The 21,565-nt window shown below is 32.9% G+C and overlaps 1 protein-coding gene across 1 annotated transcript in view; it reads right to left on the bottom strand.

The window, feature by feature from the left end:
- The window catches only part of LOC143152172 (uncharacterized), a 450,848-nt gene extending 436,778 nt beyond the window's left edge, over nt 1-14,070 (bottom strand). The window contains exon 1 of the mRNA XM_076322000.1: nt 13,603-14,070. Within this exon, the coding sequence (XP_076178115.1) occupies nt 13,603-13,735 (133 nt within the window). The 5' untranslated portion in view covers nt 13,736-14,070. The remainder of the gene's footprint in view (nt 1-13,602) is intronic.
- Nucleotides 14,071-21,565: the final 7,495 nt, after the last annotated feature.

The following is a 21,565-nucleotide window of genomic DNA, read 5'->3' as shown; positions in this document are numbered from 1 at the left end:
CGCTTTAAGTTCTTTGGTGAATAGAAAATGAATTCCGGTGTTCCGTGGACGACAACAACATATGAGCTTCACCGTCATAAATCCAACACTTCCGGGCCGTAACGGAAAGTGGTATCAAAGTTGGGTTCTCTTATCTCTACAAAACCAACATTTTCAACCCTTCGTTTTTCACACGATACCCCTTGACACAGACTACCCTTCTCTAAATCAGCAAAAAGTGTATTACAGTGAATATATTAGCTGCAGTATTCAAATGAATGGTAGAAAAACTGTACAAAATAAAAATATATATCTTAATAACTAGTCCCTTAACGGTAAACAAACAATTCCTTTCATTCGTTGATCGTTATCTTTGGAACGTTTTCAACTCTATTTTGAATCCTCTTCAGTGACATTAAACTAAAAATGATTGCAAATATTGTACTCTTACCTCTTTCTAAACAAATGTTACGATTTTAAGATAAAAATATCCGGAAATAAAATATCCTTTATAGAATAATTGACAAAATATTACTAAAGCAAAAATAATATATATTACGTGGTAATCGTTTAATTACATCGTTTAATTACTTACATATAAAGCTTCAATTTTCTAAACCAAATCGATACAATTTCAATTATCTGCCAACAGACCATTCGTTCGCCAAATGTACTCTAATAATAACAATCTAATAATCCCATTACATAGCATCTCTGTTATATTACCTTCAAACTTGAGTGTGGTTAGTTTCTCCTTTGTGCCCAATCCATTACTATGTTTCTCCTAGTCCATTATCAATCAAAACTATTTGCCTAGAGGTTCTCTGCCAGAGCTTAAAGTCTAAGCTGTGCTTAAAGGCGGCTTCACGATCGTAGTTTAATCTCAACTAGAGTTTAAAAGCTCGGTCTGGCTTTGCACCACCCTTATAATATCACAAGGGACTATAGAATTGAGTACTTAAAACTGTAGAATTTTTAATAAATACACGATACGAAATTGGACATTTATTTCCTAATAAGAAGAAATTAAAAATACCTTTAAGGCAATAAAGAAATATGATCAAATAAATATCTTCATTGAAATGGGACTTATTCCATTTATTCTTTTTTCATAACGAAAAGAGATGCACACGCGTGAGAGTTGAATAAAATTTTTAACTTTTAATCTATAAAGTTACTTATTACTGCACAAACAATCAAAGTAGATTTTAATAAAATTATACATTTTAAAGGTCGGAAAATTCTTAAAATATTTGAGTTAACTTCAATGTTTGTTCGATGTTTGAAAACTAGTCGAAATAAACAAAAACTTTTTAGACAAATATTTTAAGATTTTATGAAGAATAATTTTTCTTCTCTTGCTTTTCATATCCTACACTTGTTAAAAGGAACTTGTTAAAAGGAACATTAAAATTCTTTTTTGATTATTAAGACTTACTTCTGTTTTACACAAATGCTTTTGTTTATCTCAAAGTTTTGATCATTAAAAAATAATACACAATTAAATTAGGCATATAAACTATAAGATAATCTTAAAAGTTAACCACATGTCTTGAGTAATATGCAATTATAAATAAGATGAAATGCAATGAGAATTTAGAAAATTACACCAAGTTAGAGAAATAATTAAGATGGAAGTTTCATACTCGAGTACATCTTATAAATTTTAAAATAAAAAATAAATATAAAAATCTTGGAATTTTTTCTACAAATTAAAACGGTCCATACATCGATAAATTATTGAGTCCAAAATTTAAAAAGCTTTTTTGAAAATAAGCTCGAAACTTTACGAAACCGCTCTGGTAAAATGCACTGAATGTACTCAATTACAGCACAATTGATAAAATATGTTTGTGTGTTTACCAAGTGCAGTATGCTTTGTACTTTTTACCGCGAAATTTCTAAAAATTATCTACAATGATTTTTCTGTACCAAGATTGGTCTCAAATATATAAAAAGATTATAAAAATATTAATATAACCATAATAGATACAAAACAAAGTAAGTATCTAATAGTTAATTCAGTGATAAAACAAACGTTTCTTATTTACGATAAAATGTATGATCAGTGCGCGGTAAGAAAAATCTGTATTCAAACTTCTACTATGTACTTTAAGAAACACAGATTCAGGAATAGGGAGATGCAAGACAGCAGGATGGACACTTGAAGACCGGATGCAAATATGGAGCAAGTATACTTCGGACAGAGAGAAAAGCAGCGGCTTAGCCGTTGAGTGCGCGGCTCTTTCTGCAAAGGTGAAAATCTATACGTTGTGAGAAAAAGTCGATGCTATGCGAGGGATCTGCTGCACAGAAACTTACGCTCCAAACTGAGCACCTACCGATCGAAGCTAATCAAGTTCAATTCGGTACAACAAAAAGTCTTCGAGTTTATGCATAAAACGCTGAAAACTTAAGAGAAATAGAACCCCGAAGTAACCTAAATAGGATGTAACAATCCTTGCAGTTTCCAAATTTCTTAACAGATAAAACTAAAAATAAACATTTACTTTGAGCGATTCTCATCCACCTTGTAAACCAGATTTCAAATTTCGTCCAATATGAATTATTCACCATCGGAGTTAATTGTTACCGACGTTGCAAAAAGAAGTGTATCTAGAGAAGAATAATTTCGTTCAATGGATTATAGTTTGTATAGTCTCAGTGTTGCTAAAGAAAGAGCGAGTAAAACGTATTGGTCGTATATCTTAATTGTGCAAAAAATAAAGTATTATTGATGAAATTGTAGATTCAATGATAATAATTCAGGTTAAGTAAATACACTTCTTAATTTTGTGTACACTTGTATTTCACTTTCCTCGGTGTTAAATTTAAACAAAATGTTTCGTAACGTAATACAATTATTGTATTCACTACACACATTAATTTAACATGACAACCCGACCTGTTCAACGATACAACCAGCGTCAAGAAAGAAGTTAAAAGTAATACATTCTTTTACCACAAATTTATTTACAAAAAATTAATGATTTTTAAAGTCTTAATTGATATACTTGCACAAAATCTTCTTACTTTATTTAGTGGACTGGTTTATACAGAATGAAGAACAATTAAATCAGAAAAAAAGAAACACTAAAATGTATTATCATCAACCACAATTTTCACTATACCAGATTTATTAACGGTTTTGATAAAACGCGATGATGAAAAAGTTATTGACAGATCGATCATTTATACACAGAGTCTAAAACAGCCATGTTGAAAGGATTAAGGATGACCACCGGCTGAACGATCCTCATAAATTCGGCTACTGCACTAAGTTTCATAACTTACTTGGGACAGCGAACATTTCTTAATTACCTCTACTTTTTTCAGTATTTTCATAATCTCAGCTGTCCAAGAATCATCCCCTTGTCCCAAACTTTTATTCTCTTTTCTATGCATAACTTGGATCTGTCTTATTAAATTTTAGGTTTTGGATCATGTCAGTCAGTTTTAATTGCGTCTTCACCGAGGAAATCATTTTTGCGAGAAAGGATATAGAGAATCTTACGTTTACGAGAGTCTGTCGATATAGAGAAGTTATATTTACAGTATAGTAAAGACTTTAATAGACTATTCTGTATCGTATCTCATTTCTCGTTCAGTTATCTTAATGCATTAACTGCCACAATTTTCCATGCTAGGTTTTATTCGTTGTACTTTAAAGAAGCGTAACTTGCCGGTCACTAGTAATTACCATGATAGGCAACATGTTATATTCATCTTACACAGGGTGTATCAGAACTATAGATAAAATTTTAAATGACTATTGAAACTTTCGAAAATCAAAAATATGTCCAAATAAACGTAAATCCACAAACTAGTCGTCTTTATTCAGCATTTTATTTTATAAACTCAGTTGTTTGTACCATGACATACAACAAGTAAGTACCTATGTTCAAAATACATAGATGTTCAAATTCAAACATCATGTTTGAGATCACCTGCAATAAGTTGCTGATACTCTGAACTCTCAGAGTATCAATCATTTTACAGTGTGTATAATGATATAATACAAAGAACTTAGATTAGAAAATGTAAAGTTACTCTTAAAAACAATTGGTTTACAGACCTGTGTTTAGTCGTATTATAGTTTTTATATACTTTTGTAAATTTCATCAGTTTGTTAAGACTTTATCCATAGTCCTAATACACACTGTATTCGATTCAGAGTGAGTATATATGCATATCCCACTTGTACGTTCGCAAGAAAGGGTCAGGAACGGTCCAACTTCGATTTAGATGAAACTTTGCAGAACAGTTGAAAATAATAATTATATATCCTTTTTTAACTACGATAACTCAAGTTTAAAGAGCGAAATGGTCCTTCAAAATCAGCCTCCGAAGAGCTGATACAAAATAGTAAGAGAAAACAAAAAACTTTTTAACAAAAATTGTACGATATTTTAAATATTACAACAAAATATAGAGTTAACACAAAATCTTCAACAATATTTAAAAACCATAAGTCGACCATTACGCGTGCGCGCATGGATATATAGTTACCTCGATAAATGATACAAAACTTGAATTTCTTTCGCCAGCTGTTTATCTACTCGCATCAAAGCCGACCACTCGTGGTGTTTGTATCAACCTTGATCGCTTGTAATATAATACATTCGTTGAAACAGGGGCAGTTTACAATTTCTGCAAGTTAACTACAGCAAATAAAATCTACGTACAGACCTGTTTCACGCTCCGAATGTTATAATATACATTCTATTTTAAACTATTTGCGTATTTTTACATATTGTACGCGTATTGTTGTTTTTTATGCATTTCAATTCTTCACAAGTGTGCAAACATTCGCTATCTAGTAATTACGCTATATAATCTCTGCAATAATGGTTCTCGTTGAAAAAATATTTAAGGCACAAAGGTTTTTTATATCATCCACATTTAATTAGTAATTAGATCTGCAATCGCTGCAGATAATGCATCTTGATTCGGTTTCAACGGATGAGTGACAGTAAATATTCTACAGGATTGTTGAACATAGTTGGTCTTTTACTTGTGTAATTTAAATGTACGATGATTAAATAATGCACATAATATTTAAAGATGCACAAAATGTTTACAATAAAATGTATATTGCAATATTTAGAAAGCAAAATAAACTTGTAGATAAATTTCATTTACTTATTTGTCAAGGCAACTATATATATTGTTGTTTTTGGAATAAAAAATTCAATTTTTCTTGTTATACGAACAATCACTGTGTCTCTTTAAATAAATATGACCAACTTATATTTTTTAAACATTGTTAACAATTTTTTGTTAACTCTACATTTGGTCCAATACTTCAAACACCGTATAATTTTCATTAAGAAATTATTTATTATCTCTAATTCTTTCCGAGTTAGCTCTTCAGAGATCGATTTCAAGAGCTGATTTTACCCCTTATATTTGACTTACCGCGGTTAAAAAGAAATACGTATCTATTATTTTCAGCTACTATTCTGTAAAGTTTCATTCAAATCAGAGTCGAACTGTTTGCAGTCATTCTCATCGGTCGTAGCCTCGTAACGGTGTCAACAAGCACATTTCCCCATTTATTCGGAACTACTTAAAAAAACGTTAATTAGCGAAACCGGACCGAAAACTATGTTCTCCAGGTGTGAAAAGGTTATAAACAATGATTGGACAAATAATCGCACCAAACATCCACTTGTATCGTAAAGCTTGGTCGAAATTTTAATTATAAGTTCCCTTGAGTGTCAACCGACATTGAAAGTTAAACAAGAAAAGATAATTTTTGGAAAAATGCACAAGTGACAAGTTTAAACTTTGAAAATGATAAAATATGAAAGATTTACTTTTGCTGAAGTCACTGCTCAATATCGTTACCGGCATAAACGCACATTTCTCCGGTAGCATGTTTGCCCACAAACTTACAGAAACTACGATTCTATAGACAGATCTAATTCTATAGTCTATAGATCTAATCTTGAGTTTATAGTTTACATTATCATTGGGAATTATTGCTTACGCAACATCGATCTGCAAACCAGACATAACAGTGCTTAAACAAGAAAACAAGTTTTCTTTACTACGTTTACGTTTCTTTATTTAATATTTCTATCGATTGCCAAATAAATTCTATATTATTGCACAAAACGTGGGAAATGATACGCGTTGTATTGTGGGGAAATAAATTAAAATTAGTACTATGTGACTCGATAAGATGTTTGAATATATTCGTGCGCAATGTTTGCCTTTCAACAACGCAGTGGGAATTGGTACGATCCTTCGTACGAACCAATAACAAGGAATATTAGTAATTATGATACGCGTATGTTTCGATCGACAGTATAATGTGGACATTGATCGATCACAGATGATCGCCAAATCAGTGCGGTACGGCTATTCGACCGAGCTAATTTGACTGCCGTAATTAGCTTCGTTTATCGGTCCGTGTCACGTTCGTCGTGCGCTGGCCGCGGCAACGCAGTAATCTTCCTGCTGCCGCTGGAGCAAACAATTAACGTTGTTCCGGTAACTTTGGCGTGATTACAGCAATTTTCACATGACAGCCCGCCCGTTTACCAGCGCCTGTAGCGACACCGGTATAATTTCACACCAGCGCAGCGTCTCCAAAAATATACGAGGAGCAGATACGGTTTTCCTTTCTGGACCAAAAACGTTTTCTTCAGCCCGCGTAACACGGATGGGCAAACTTTTTCTGCGAAGGACCGAACAATAGAAATTTGGGTCAGAAAATAACTTCGAGGAAACTATCTACATACGTATACACACATAAGATGGAAAACAAAATTTACACAGTTCGGGTATTAACATACAGAATGCAATTGCATAGGAAGCAATTTTTTGGAAAATTATTATTCACCATCGTTATTAAAATCAATTGCAAATGTTCATCGTATAAGCTTGTTTTATAACCAGATTTCTTGTATTACACAAAAATCAAAAATCTCTTTACATATACGGTGTTAAATGTTGAAATTGATCCATGTAAATGTATCCACAACGAAAAGCAAACTTACGGAAATGTCTGCGCCATATGAATATTACTTACTGCCATGCAATTCGTTAAAACCTTATTGTTACCTCGCAAATAATACAATAATAGGTGACGAGCCAGATGTGGGTCTGCGGGCGGTAGTTTACTGACCCTGGCTACGGACTATTTTAAAATTATAGACGGAAAATTAACGAAATTGAAAGGATCGAACAGCACTCATTTTGAACTTTGGAACTTTCTTTGTACAATACATTACTGTATTCGAACAATATCGTTTAACTTATAGAAGAGAACAGATTATAGCGAGTTTTTCAGCAAATGACAACTAGAAGAGAACTTCTAGCGTCCTCGGTGTTGTCATTTGTTCGCTGTCGGTAAGTCAGATGAATAGTCTATTATCCAAATTACACTGAAAAACATTCAGTGCTTTTAAAGGTATGTTTTCAATATTCCTGTAGAGGCAATCGGTATTCGTCTAATTCTTGTAAACATACCAAAAACTCACGCGAAATCTACTTCTCTTTTCGAGCTGTTGTAACAATATACAGACAAACCATGTTTTCATCCACATCTCGGAAATTAAAACTACGTTTTCCACTGGCTACCACTTGTTTTCTTTCGTGTTTAATCTGCGGCCCAGTAGTAGTTTTCATTTAGCAATGAATTACCACAACAATTCATCCCAACAAAAATATAGCCATTCTATTTTCTTTTCATATTTAGAGATAGAAAACACTATTGTACTTATATTATTATTGTTATGTACTTATATATATTACTTATTGTACTTATATATATTATTATTATTATATTATTATAGTTACTTGAAATCAGCAGGTACGTGTTCAGTTTCTGACTTGGATCACAGTTGATTAATTTCGGTCGCGTACACATGTATTTGGGCAAAACGAAAAGGAGCGTTTACAAACAACCTAAACTTAAGGGGGGATACCACTGTGATGAATCGAAAAAATAGAAATTTCTTTTTTTATCTCTTTCTAATATTTGGGATTTTAGAAAAGGCGAAGTTCCAGCAAATTTAGAAAATGTAATATGCGTAACGCTCGCACTATATAGGTGACGGAGATAGCAAGGAATACAAAGGAATACTAGAATCATGTAACCAAAATGTACAGGAGAAGGAATGCATCGATCATATTCAAAAACAAACGAGTACAATGTTTCGTCGATGTAAAAAAAATAATGAAGATCTCGGGGGTAAAGGTAAATTGACAGCAAAATTGACAGACGAGCTGAGCACTTACTATAGACTAGCCATCCGAAGAAACGTCAATTTCATAGAAGACATGTTTAGAACAGTGTGGGCAACTTTGTGTTACAAAAGTTCAACAATTGTATCAACAAAACATCATTATTGCCCAGAGGATCCGAATTCTTAGTGTTCGCCATTGTTTTTCGTGACACGCTTCGCAATATATCGATGCATGACACTCGCTTGAAGAAAAGAGAAGATACAAATAAAAGAAATAATGATGATTTTTCTACAAGGAATACGTTTTGTGATCCTGGAGTGGGTGGCCTTTAATATGTTTAAAAATTCTAACGTTATTTCATAGATAATTTGTTGTAAAACTTTAAACCCCATTTTCTTAAAACCAAATTTTTCAAAATGGCCGGCACAATAACTCGGTAAATTTTCATCCGATTTACTTGAAATTTTGTACGATGGTTCCTAATACTACATTCTTCAGTCATACATACAGAATTTTCAATCGAGTAATTTATTCCCACATGATGTTTAAAGAAATATTGAATTTTTCACACATTTTAGAAATCTTTTTTCAGCAATTGAAATTACTGTCTTATAGTTTAAGAAAATTGAATGATTTCTTGTTTCAAAACATCCAGTGAAAATTTACACATCCCCTTGTTTTCAACAAATTTCTGGAAGCCTCTCATGCTGGCTTCTATTATATCGATAACAATTAACATTTTTATACGAAATTTTTACGAGAAGTAGTTTAAGAAATGTATATTTCGAAAACATGAAACGTTTATTAGAAAAAGTATCAAAATTAACCCCAAAAAGTTCTTGAAAATTGCTTTCACTTTGAATCATCGCAGTGCCCCTCCCCCCTAATTCCAAAAGCTACATCTACGTATACATATATACAAAAAGAAGTTTCCCTTTCCAAGTAGAATTTCTCTCGCTACACGTATTATTCAATGTTTATTAAAATAAATGACATCGTGCAGCAATCAATTCTTCAAAAATAAATTAAGAAAGCAATGTCTTTCGAAGCATGAATACTGACACGATTGTGCATCCAAAACTCATGTGCAAAATTCCAGGAGTACTTACTTGTTTTTAATATCTCGATCATTTGAATCATTCGAAGTATTGAAATCTTTAAATATTGAAATTGTTTTTATCGAGGAGCAATAATGATTTCTAATGATGCACTATATATTCGTACTATTGAATAATGATCGGTGATCGATATGTTTTGGTAATTAATTCTTTAGTTTATCATTTGTAGCGATATACCTTTCAGTAACTTTCTCTCGCTGAAAAAGCCGAAAATATTTGATGGAAGATAAATATCCTGTATTTCAAAGGTTTATCGCTACTGTTTTTCGTAGATATTTATTTGCACGTAACGCATATAACGTTTTTTCTTTTGGCGCGAATTCATCGTTAATAAAATGCTTGTAAATTTCAAAAGTGTATAACTGGGCAGAGCGAACAATTTAATCGAATGAAACGTGCGTCGATTAAAAAAACCGGACAAAAGCCGCGAGCAGTGAAACTGAAACGAACGCGTATGTATGTCTGACTGTTTTTAAAGCTCTTCCCAGCTAATGAATAACTCGTCAGATAATATGAAAGATATTTTATTAGTTTCATTACTATTCTATCCACAGAGGACGAAAATGATAACCGTTGAGTTGGATTTCGAAAAGCGGAAAAGCTTTGTGCAACCATGAAATGTTTAAGGAAAGCCAGAGGAAGCAGACGAAAATTTATTATGTCTCGGAAAAGGAAAATTCTCGAAACGAGAAGAGAAATTAGCAGGAACCAATGACAGGAAGCAGGACAAAATAATAGTAAACTGAACGCCTAAACAGTGATTGAACGATTAACAAAAACAAAGAATGAAGAAATGCGACTGTTTTTACCAATGCTAAATAGTGCAATAGAACGACGATTGCTTTAACATTTGATTATCTCAACAGCTTTGACTAACGAACGAAAAGAAACATTTCTATTATATATACGCGCTTGTTACTTTGTAGACTTGTACTTTGTAAAGAATTAATAAAAATAATAGAAATATTTACAATTTTAAATAATATTACCAGTATCTAAAGCAATTAAACGTCTAATTAAAAGTCTATTGAAATTATCGAAAAAATTACCGGAAGCTCTAACGTAATTTAAAAAAAAAAACAAACGATGAGCACGAAGAGAAAAAATAATTCTAATAATAATTTTGCACAGTCTCTAGCATTTAAAGGAGAAGTAATTTCGATAATAGAATTTTTATAGAGTCGGTATTTACCTACTTTCTTTGGATCGAACACAGTCTCTCGTTCTTAGTTGATCAAACTGATCAATCTTATTTATCCAAAGAAACACAATTCTTTAAATTAATAATTTTACACTTTTATTCGATTTCTAGCTCCAGAAGCAGAAAATAATTTCACTGAAAAAATGATACCGGTAAAAAGACGCAACGATGCTCTCGATTGAGGGTTGACTTTATCAACTCATATTATTGACATAATATTTCACACTTTTAAACTGTCCGAATAAAGAAAAAATGAATCGAATAATTATTACATAAGCACTTTTTACAGGACCAAAATGCTTGTACTTCCTGTCATTTTGTTAAACGAATTCTGAAGTTCGATGGTAAAATAAAATTCGAGATACAGAAAAGAAAATTATGAAAAATTTAACACAGTCATAATTGTCCTATACTTAAAGATTGCGATGTAGCTTTATTCACCTGTTTTCAAGTATTTATAGTATATCTTAAATTTCACACAACAATGGGCGTATTACACATTCTGCTTACTACACATTCATTGTAACGTTTAATTTATTACAATTACATTGAAAAGTAAACAGGAAAGCAAACACACTGTAAAAAGTTTTAAAATGTAATTACTATCCACTTAATTTACACAATGTTAGATACCTAATCATAAATGTGCACAAAACCGGTGCTGAAATCAACGTAACGTTTTACCATCACCTATGTCAACTAAATGCAGCGTATGCAAAGCGAGTACTAAATGCTCTGTAAAGAGGTAAAGTGCAACTTTGGCTAATGTTTGTATAACATTAATATTCAAGACTCGCATTAGAGACACTCTGTGAATTGCTTTCGTCTTATTCGTTTGCCATTACATTCGATCGTTGTTTTTCGTATTGCATCGATTACCACATTACCAAATCAGAATCTATCCATTTTACTGTTAAACTGTTAAGCATTAAAAGAAAGCAACTTTTGTACAATGTTATGTTTAATACTTTAGTCGTTTTATTCTCTTTTAAAGAAACTCGCCCTTTTCGGACAATAAAATACATATACGCGGTTCAAAATTGAAAGTATACAATTTTGTTACAACTTATATGTTTCGTATAGTTCTTTGTTTCCTAGAATTTGTAACATTTTATTTATAAATTTATACAAAGTGAAAATGTTTTAATAAAGAAACCACCTTCAAACGAGTTATTGAAATAGATATGTGTTTAAAATAATAGAGAAATTACTGAAAATACCTAACGACTCTTTTCATTGTTTATTTGATACATGAAATTGTGCTATTAAAATAATTGTAATTCTTTGCATGCAAAATACGTGTTGAAGAACGGAAGTCTTTGTGATCCTTTGAGAATAATTAACGAACCAACAATTCCCTAATCTAAACGATGTTTTACGATGCTACATTAATCCCACTTTAAATTATAACATACCTAAAAGATTATATTACCATTAAGAGTGTATTAAGAGTAACATTACTTACAATTAATAATTTCCTATATATACATTTTGTAACTGGGCATTTTAAATTTTCTCCTGACTAAAATGTGCATAATGATTATACAACTTCCTCGCATTAAATGTGGTTATTTACATTTGGTAACCGAAAACCCGACAACTAGAGAATTTGCTGCTAAAATATTTAACGCGAAACACATTTTACTGTGGCGACTTGTACTGCGAGCCAACAATACGACGCCAATTTAAAACGTATTACCGATTCTAAAACTACATTAACAAATAAATTCTAATCTTCTTGACGATGAGAGAACATTTTGATAACTCTCTTCAAAATTCATGTTATTAAGAGTGTCGTTATTTATAATTCAAGTTTCGAAATGGTTACCAGTAAAAGTTAACAAACACATTTTGTGTTCAAAATGTGATCTCTGGAAAACGAGAATGGTTCTCAGAAATCGATGCACAAAATGTGGTACACGAATCAATCTAAGAAATTAGAAAGTAAAAATATCTCGATCTTTCAAGTTTGTTGATTATGAATTTGACAGCATTCTCAGGAACTCGTAAATCTCCATTTTTCTCGACACGTACAACCCTTGGAATAATTGTCCGGCAATTTATATAAACAGTATATTATTGGGTGGCAATTTATATAAAAATTTGCTGTTACAAATGTAAAATTCGTAATTAAAATTCTACAACTTTGATATTTAATAAGCAATAAAACGGCGAAGAACTTTATATTTACAATCTATACGCAGACGTAGAGTAACGTGGTAGCGACTGAACGAGCGTGTGACTGATCGATATATGTAGTACTACGTTGGTGCACATGAAGTGTTCTTTTTCAATCGAGCATCTCAAAACGACACAAATTTTTAAAAATTTCACGTTTCATCCAAGTGTAACGTAACTGTTGAGTTTTCGTTGACAACGTGTCATGAGTGCGGATCACGTGTCGTAAGAAGTTCTTACCAAGAATGGGACACGTAGAGTACAATTGAAAAGTGGCGTGAATCTAAACTGTCGTAAAATGGATCATGGTAAAGCGGAGGTGTATACCTGTGGAGCGAAATGACATTTCGATCCAACGAAATTCGTGTATCAGGCTGAAAAATGGAATTCAACTTCCCGTGGATTGTACTTTAATTAAAGTTCCAGGGTGATTTAACATTTTTTCCTTGGCTACGCCACCGAGTAACCGCAACTTCCTAATTCAAACTTTCTCACCGTGGGCGTATTGTTTGTATTAATTACCGCGTAATATTTCATAACGGTTCGCGTTCAGGGAATGAGCAAAGTGGCCGATGAAGCTAAACGCCGTAACAAATCCGTTAAAAAGCGCGTTCTGAAACGAATTCTAATCGCGGAAAACTTTCATTTTCTATCGAATCGTTCGATTAACGGCGTCAACGAGGCGTTTCAAAACAACGCGATGTCGTTCGTAAACGTGACAGAAGTTTTCGATAAATCGCAACAACTTCAGGAAGTAAGCCCCGAAGCGCATGGCACGAAATATTCAAACCGTATTTCATTCCGAAACGACGCTAATTTTCTACGCTCGAGCCCGTACGGCGCACGAAAAAGTGGTTATCCAAACAAACGGGATAGAAAAAGAACCGAACGAAAACATAGGTGACTACAGTGCGACCAATTACTCACATTTTTTACTCTTCTCGGCGATGACACCTCGCGACAACAAGCCGATGAGGATGACAATGGCTAGAAAAAGTGTAGATTTTCTCGTCCCTGGTGCGGTCCAGCACCAGGGCAAGCCCCGAGACATCACGGACATATCACTTTCTCTCAACGGGACACCATACCGGCTTCCGCGGTACTTCCGCGCGTAACTGCCGAGAACATAACCTCGTACATAGAGTCACTCGCGGAGAACGGATCCGGGTGATCGGTTCTCGTTTCGAGCGCGATCCAACCACGATGGAAACCGGCCGGCGTTCTAATGGAATACACGCGCAATGGACACACACGACCGACTTTAGTCTCGTTAAGGAGCTACCGGACCCGGTGCACGTCACTCGGACGCACGTACGCTATTGACATCGGGGAATACTCATCGGATACTCGACTCACGGTGGCGGCCAGGTCGTCACGAGCACCGACGTAGGTGTTCGCGCACTCTCATGCGCGCTATCGATCCGACAAACCCCGCCAAACCCCACGTCGTCGCGTACACTCGGCAACCTTCCCCGCCGGAGACGCCATATTTGTGTACATGCGCCGTAAAGACCCGGAAGTGTGTTCGGTGCGAAGCGATTTCTTCGACGCTTGTTCGAAAGTTCGTCGATCTTACGAGTTTCGTGCGACGTTCAATCCCTTCCGCCGGCACCTCATCCTCCTGTGCGGTGTTGTTTCGATGTATCGATTAATACATTGCGCGTAACGATATCGCGATGCACACTCGACACGTTTCTCGTAGAGTTGAATTTTGGTGTTTTGTTTCAATTAAACACTCGAGCACCCGTCGTTCGTTGGGACTCGAACTCTGGACGGGATTTCAATGACTAACGCTTTTACAAATTTTCGAAATGCGAAGTAGCACCAAATTTCCGAAACGAACTCAACAATTACAATGCGGTGTGGCGGAACAATGCTGAAGCTTCTATGGTGATGAATACCATAATGGTATAAAAGGTAAAATTAATCGTTTCAATGTTGATAATGTAATTCCATTAATGTAGCATTAAATATTGGAAACCGTATGGTTGAACGTAACATACGTAAAGACAGACTAAATAACCTGTACACGTATTTTAAAGAGATCAAAATTTATGTATTTCAACAGGTTCCACGCGATTCAAAATTCAAGATTTTCTTCAACAATCGGGTACAGAACACAGTCTTCTGTTAATTTCAATCTTCTCGAACATTTGATTCTACACTTTGCCGCGCTTTTGACTCGATTTCAAATGGCACTCAAAGAAACAATAAAACGATCGCGATAGATTTTGAAAATGTAAATCAAAGCACAATTGAACTTTTATTATGTATTTATACAGCAGTGGAAACTTTTTATTTCGTTACTTTGATATCACTCGCATAATTATAATTTACCTTTTTTAACATATTTTACCCGTGAGACCAAATTATGGAAACATGGTATATATTTGTCCAAATAGGACTGGTCTATCTCAAATGTAATTAATTCTTAATTGCTTCAATCCAGAGTACATTTGATCCAAATTGTAGCTTATTTTTTATAATTTACAAATGTAATTGTACCTTTACAAAATTTAATCTATTACAGTTTCATCAGCCTATAATTTTGCATTTATTTTTCACATTTAATTCACAACATATAACCGAATTTTATTTAACCGATTGTACTCACATCTTACCTTAATTGATTGAAAAAAAAATTAATTTTTAGCTGCTCAGTTAATTGAAACCAAATATTATAAGAATTTCCCATTGAATTTTCATAAATCATTATTCGTATTTCAATATCATACATTGATAGCATTGTTCATAAATGAAAAATTTGGAATTTGATGTAGCGATAAAAATTAAATAAATATATATGTATATAATACGAAAATGAATAATGGAGGTTGTACCTCCAAACGTTGGAACGTTTATGATTATACTTTACAATATACAAACTGCTAATTTAAAAGCAAAAGTATAATGATACTTAATAGACGAAATATTGCACGTGAAGGTCAGAGTGGAGACGTCCGAAAGATATAGCGAGACCAAGTATCAATGCTTTTTTATCGGTCTCGTACCATTCCTCGCTCGTATTCGATCCCTTTGACTCGCTATCGTTCCATTTCGCTCTCCCCTTCATGACAGTGAAGCAGAAATGCTGAAGAGAAGAGAGTGTAAGACAAATTCAGCTCTCAAAGAGAAAATAGTATACTCGACTTGTATCTTTGTAATCGGTAAATATTTTAACCTACGATCCAATTATTACTCCCACTATTTCCATACTTTTTGGAAGTATGAAGTGAAGAAGTGAAGTGCGGACATCATCCTAATTGCAACTTGTCTGGCTGTACGTTTAACAATCAAGTATAATAAATGCACAGGCGTTTAATAGACCCCCTTTGGAGTAAGTTGTGTTGCTGCCTGATGTAGATTGATCACTTGTTTATTAGATTTTAATAGATTAAGAACGTTCTTTAGACGGTAAAGATAAGGAGAAAATTATTTTCTATTAAATAAATTGTATATATTCATAATTGTAAAAAAAAACTGGAAGATTGGCAGATCCACGAGTACAGTCCTGTATTGAATAGTTACTTTCCCTTTATTCTTTATCTTTCTGACTTCTCCTTGGGCTGCTCAATCTACTTTCTCATTCTACAACCATAATATTGCCAATATAAAATTAATAGCAGGTGTATTGCTTCAGTTATGAGAATAAAATGTGCTCGAAAAAGGATAGATCTGATTAAACCAAGCGACATTTTGCATTGTCAACTTTTCCATCTTCATTTGAAAGAATGTATAGAAAAAAAGTATAGAGGAAAAGTTTAACGATATGGTGGTGTCTATTATTTTACGACTTCATTTTTTTTCATAAGTATAAATACAAATGCACTTTTTATTTTTTCTGAATAAAATCACAGATTCCTTTTTACTCGAATCGCAACAATTTAAACAAAAATTTGGTGGCAATGTTTGAAAAATCAATATTTCGTGAGATATCTTACACTTTTTATAAATTGTGTAATTACTTTATTCGCGTTCATTTGTTTCTATGGAAGACTCGAAGAGATGAAGTAGACTACATTGTTCAAACGTAAACAGTGATCGCATTAATTCCATTAGAAGAAGCTTTGTACATGAGCTGTACGAGTAAGTAAATATTATTTTTAACCGTCGAGGAAGTCACTGTCTCAAATGTCGTATATCATCGTTTAACCCTATCTTCCGAACGACGTCCATCAAAATTTCAAACAGATTTATCGAACAGTTTCGTTTTGGTCACTGTTTAAACTGGACAAGTTTGTGTTTGTTTCCAATTATGGGAAAAGAGCAATATCAGTCAGTAGTTCGATTCCTTTTTTCGGATGGGAAGACGTCTGGAGAAATTAAAATGAAGTTACATGCTGTTTGTAAGGACCATGCACCTTCGATGACCACTATCAAATATTGGTCCAATGAATTCAAACGTGGTTAAACATCCATTTTTAATGAAGAGCGCTCAGGCCGTCCGATTGAGGTAACTACGGAGGATATGGTCAACAAAATCTGTGATATCGTGTTAACAGATCACCGGATGAAGATCAGAGAGATTGCTGTCTTTTTAAACATATCGATTGAACGCGTAGAAAATATTCTACATGAAAAATCGAGCATTAGATGGTTATCGGCGAGACAAGTGCCGCGTTTATTCACAGTGGAACAAAAACGAAACCGTACTCGTCGAATTACGTTACAAATTGTTTCCTCGTCTATCCTATTCTCCAGATTTGGCCTCTTGCGATTTCTTTTTGTTCCCAAACATGAAAATATGGCTTGGCGGAAAGAGGTTCGTGTCAAACGAAGTTGACACGACAGTTGACAAACAGTTTGGCCTTTCATCGCTGGAACAAAGACCTATTTTGCAAAATTTGACAAAACCTTCTTTTTAGATGGCTTTAAAAAGTTTAAATTTCACTGGACTGTGTAATCCAGTTAAAAGGAGACTATATTGAAAGATAAATTTAAAACGTTTGAAAAAGTTGTGTTTCTTCCCCTAACACGGGTAGTTATGCTACTTACTACTGTGAAGGCAGTACGTTCGAACATCTTCTACAGTAAAGTACATGACTTGGAAAAAATGTAAGATACCTCACGAAATATTGATTTTTTAAACATTGCACTCTAATACTTTGTTACGCGTAACATCCCAAGGAATATATCCGAATAAAAAAGTATATACGATTCCGTTTTTAAAAAAGTACATTTGCATTTCTTGGGTGTATCGTTTCACTTATGAAAGAATTTAAATCGTAGAAAAATAAATATTGCTGTACCATTGAGCTGTTCCTTCTACAGTTTCTTTTTTTCAATTACTCGACCGACCCTATATATGACTGATACTAATGATCATCGGATACAATAACATAATTGTTTAAACATTAAATTCAGTTACGAATAAGGGAGTGTGAAGATTCAAAAAATCCAATAGCTTTTTCGAAGCTTATTCTCTGCGGAAACTTTTAGTCAAGTTGATCGAAACGAAAGCGTTGGATTAAAGTGATAAGATATGTAAAAACCTAGAAAGGTACCGAAAGATTGTTTCATGAAATCGGCAGTCAATGTGTTAGGACTTATACTCGCCCCGTATGTTATTTCCATTTTTCAACGCATCTGATAAATATGACATTTTTGATAATGTCATAAACGTAGAAAACAATCCGCCTTTAACACTTAATTTCGTGAGATAAGAAATGTATTTCTCATTTAACTTATTTTAACACCAAGTAGGACTACACAATCACTGTTGGGTAATATATCTGATATATGTTGTATTAAGAAAACTTGACAAAGAAATACAATTGTTGGCAGCGACAAGTTTATCATTTTGGTAATAATTTTAAAGAAAAATAAGACAAAGAGCGTCTCATTTCCTTATATTAGATGCTGCGTTTCAAGCATAAGTTTCAATTTACACCAGTGATTAGTATCCTGTGTTTTCTTTAAACCTAACAGCGGAAATGCATCTACGCTGTTTCATACGAGGCTATATGGAATTATAGTTGATTTAATTCGCGTTATCGTTGACGAGATAATTGCTATGATCAGAAGTGCAAGGTCAGCCAATCAGAATTTCGAAGACATGTCACTTATATATCAGGTGGTTCATAAAACGAAATATTTAATACTGAAGACAAACGTATCGAATGAAAATAAAGAAATTGATAACCAATAAAGTATTCAGAGGCTATGAAATTTCTTAACGAATATAACAATTTTCCAATTTGTGAACAAACTCCATACGTTTACAAACTTCAATTCCACTCTTGCGTAAAGTTTTACTTGACCGTTGAATAAACACTTTCAAATAATGTACACCGGGAATCCATTTTTTCCCCCTATTGCGGTAAGAGTCTTTGGGCGGTGTTCACAGTTCGAACATTAAAATCACCCGTTACACCTGTCTGCAGCGACCATATCGATAACGTTATCGCTGATGCACCTCATTTTTATCCTCAGCCAAGGCCTTTTGACGTCACTCTCATGAATATTCGTCCTAAAATGTGAATTAAATTCGACTTTTTAACACAGCGACATCCCTGTCGAAATCTGTTAACCTTTGACTGAAAAAATCCCTCAGAAAAAATGAAAATCAGCATGTAGTCTCGAATACCCGTTTCTATCCGTTTATTGGATTTACGGTGGTGAGTCGTACCCCTAGACCACAGGCTGACTGTTAGAAAACGGTAAAATCTGAAAGACAATCTGCTTCGGAGTGCGTTATCGCTCTCAGTTATGTGCAATGGCTTGTCTATGCGCTGTCCACCTTCCATGTTCGCTGACCGTGTTTCGCTAAAATTCCGTCCTGTATACGGTGTGAAGCGGTCAATTTGCATAATTTAATTTTTGTCGTCGCATCGTGGAAAGTGTTTTAATGTTCCATACGAACTATTCGACGTGAAGACATTAAATTTATTCATTAAAAATAGTTTATCTTGGAATGAATAACAAAATGAAATACACCATGATTGTTTCGGTGTGCATTGTAGAAATTATTATACGAGGCGGGTTTTATTATGATTTATTAATTCAAATTAATTACAACAATATTGGTTAACGTTTTGTATAATTGGGTAATATTATGAACAAAAATCGAGTTTTATCGTGACGCGTTTATAAACATTTTGTAACTCTGCGGAAAAGTAGGTATTTATAATTCTATGAAACTTTAAGTAGCGTATTAGATAGTATATTATAATTTTTCAATGAAAATCACAAGTAAACCAAACCATGTGACCCTTCGTAATATCGTAACATATTACTTTAATAATCATTATTTGCTTAATTAAGATTTAATAAATATAACATGGAAACAGATTTCAATGAAAATTTAATTTTTATTTACATACCTTTACGCATATGGGTAGCAATTCAACTGAATAGTACAAAATACTATTTACTGTAAGTGCTTTTTACATTAATATAAATAGTTATCTATTACATAACAATCTTGTAAATAATATATTTTTAATCATTTTTAAATTATGCTTTTTTAAAAAGCGCAATACTATAAGTGCACTATTCATTTGATAATGATCGAAAAACAGTTTTGAAATAAATAATTATTAGAAGGTTTATTTCTATTGTTACGCGTATGCATGGTATATTCTACATAATAGTAAATTAATAGTGAAGCATTAGACAAAAATGAATCTTTAACTCGATAATTTATTCATACTACTTTAAAGTCTACTTCGAAGTATTTACAATGAAACATCTCACTTGCAAGTGGCTTTATTCGTTCTTCTCATTTTTCTAAATTCGGAATTAGACTTTACGTTAAATTAGTTACCATCGAGTTACACATATTCTTTTTTAATTTAATTATCTAATGTCTTGCCAATTTAAAGGTTGTTAAAAACCCCTGTGAGTTACATTTTTAACATTTTATATAACAATTCTTATATAAATATATTATTTATTATATTGTATATTTATACAATTATATATAATTACCTAGATACATTTTATGTTGTATACATTTATTTATTAACGACGCTATACACGAGCTTGTCTCTAAATACAATTATCCTTAATTGAAAACTGACTTTATTTCTGTTGTGGTGACAACATCGGCTAATTAATCATTATCCAGAAACACAAAACTTAATATATATTTATTACCGAATAATGAAATATTGAATATCATTGTATTACAGGTATCAAAGATTATATTCTTATAACCCAATTAGAGCAAAACATTCAATAAAGAAATTCACGACTTAGATTTTCAGAAATCTACATATTAGAAAAATGATTAAAAAGCAAACGAAGATACAAATACCAACGTAAATAACTATAATTATCGCACACTGAACCTTTTACATTAAAATTAAATAATAATCTCGAGACACTAAATTTACCTCTACAGATAAATATTGTAAATATGTATAAATATACAAACCTGTAGATAGCCACATAGAGAAATAACGCACAAATCGATAAATAAATAATTTGTTTATTACATTAATATCCTAATATATTGAATATCAGGAAAACACTATAACATATAATTTTATATTTTTTTTACAAACTCTTTTCCCTACAAGAAGCGTAATAGTAAAATTATGATTTGATTTAAGATTTTATTACTAAATGAAAAAAAATATTCCAAAGGAAGCCCACGCTGCATGGATCAGAACATACAAAATTAGAGTTATTCAAAATTTGCCTAGTGGAAATTTAATGGCAAACGATCAATTTCTTCTTCAATATGTTTATTAAATTAAACCTTTACACGTCTTACATTCAATATGGAAGTCACGACAAAAAAATTCATTAAGAAAAGGTAAATAAAATACAATATACAGATCGTATTATTCAACAATTAACAACTTCTGAAAGATGCTCGCGCTCCGATTGTAGAGTTTGTCACGATCATGTGGAAAAGTATATGCATGTGTATATATTCTCATTG

The sequence above is a fragment of the Ptiloglossa arizonensis genome, chromosome 10, assembly GCF_051014685.1.
Source record: "Ptiloglossa arizonensis isolate GNS036 chromosome 10, iyPtiAriz1_principal, whole genome shotgun sequence".
Classification (NCBI taxonomy): domain Eukaryota; kingdom Metazoa; phylum Arthropoda; class Insecta; order Hymenoptera; family Colletidae; genus Ptiloglossa; species Ptiloglossa arizonensis.
The sequence above is the reverse complement of the archived record's forward strand: the minus strand, read 5'-3'. Positions and strand labels throughout refer to the sequence as shown.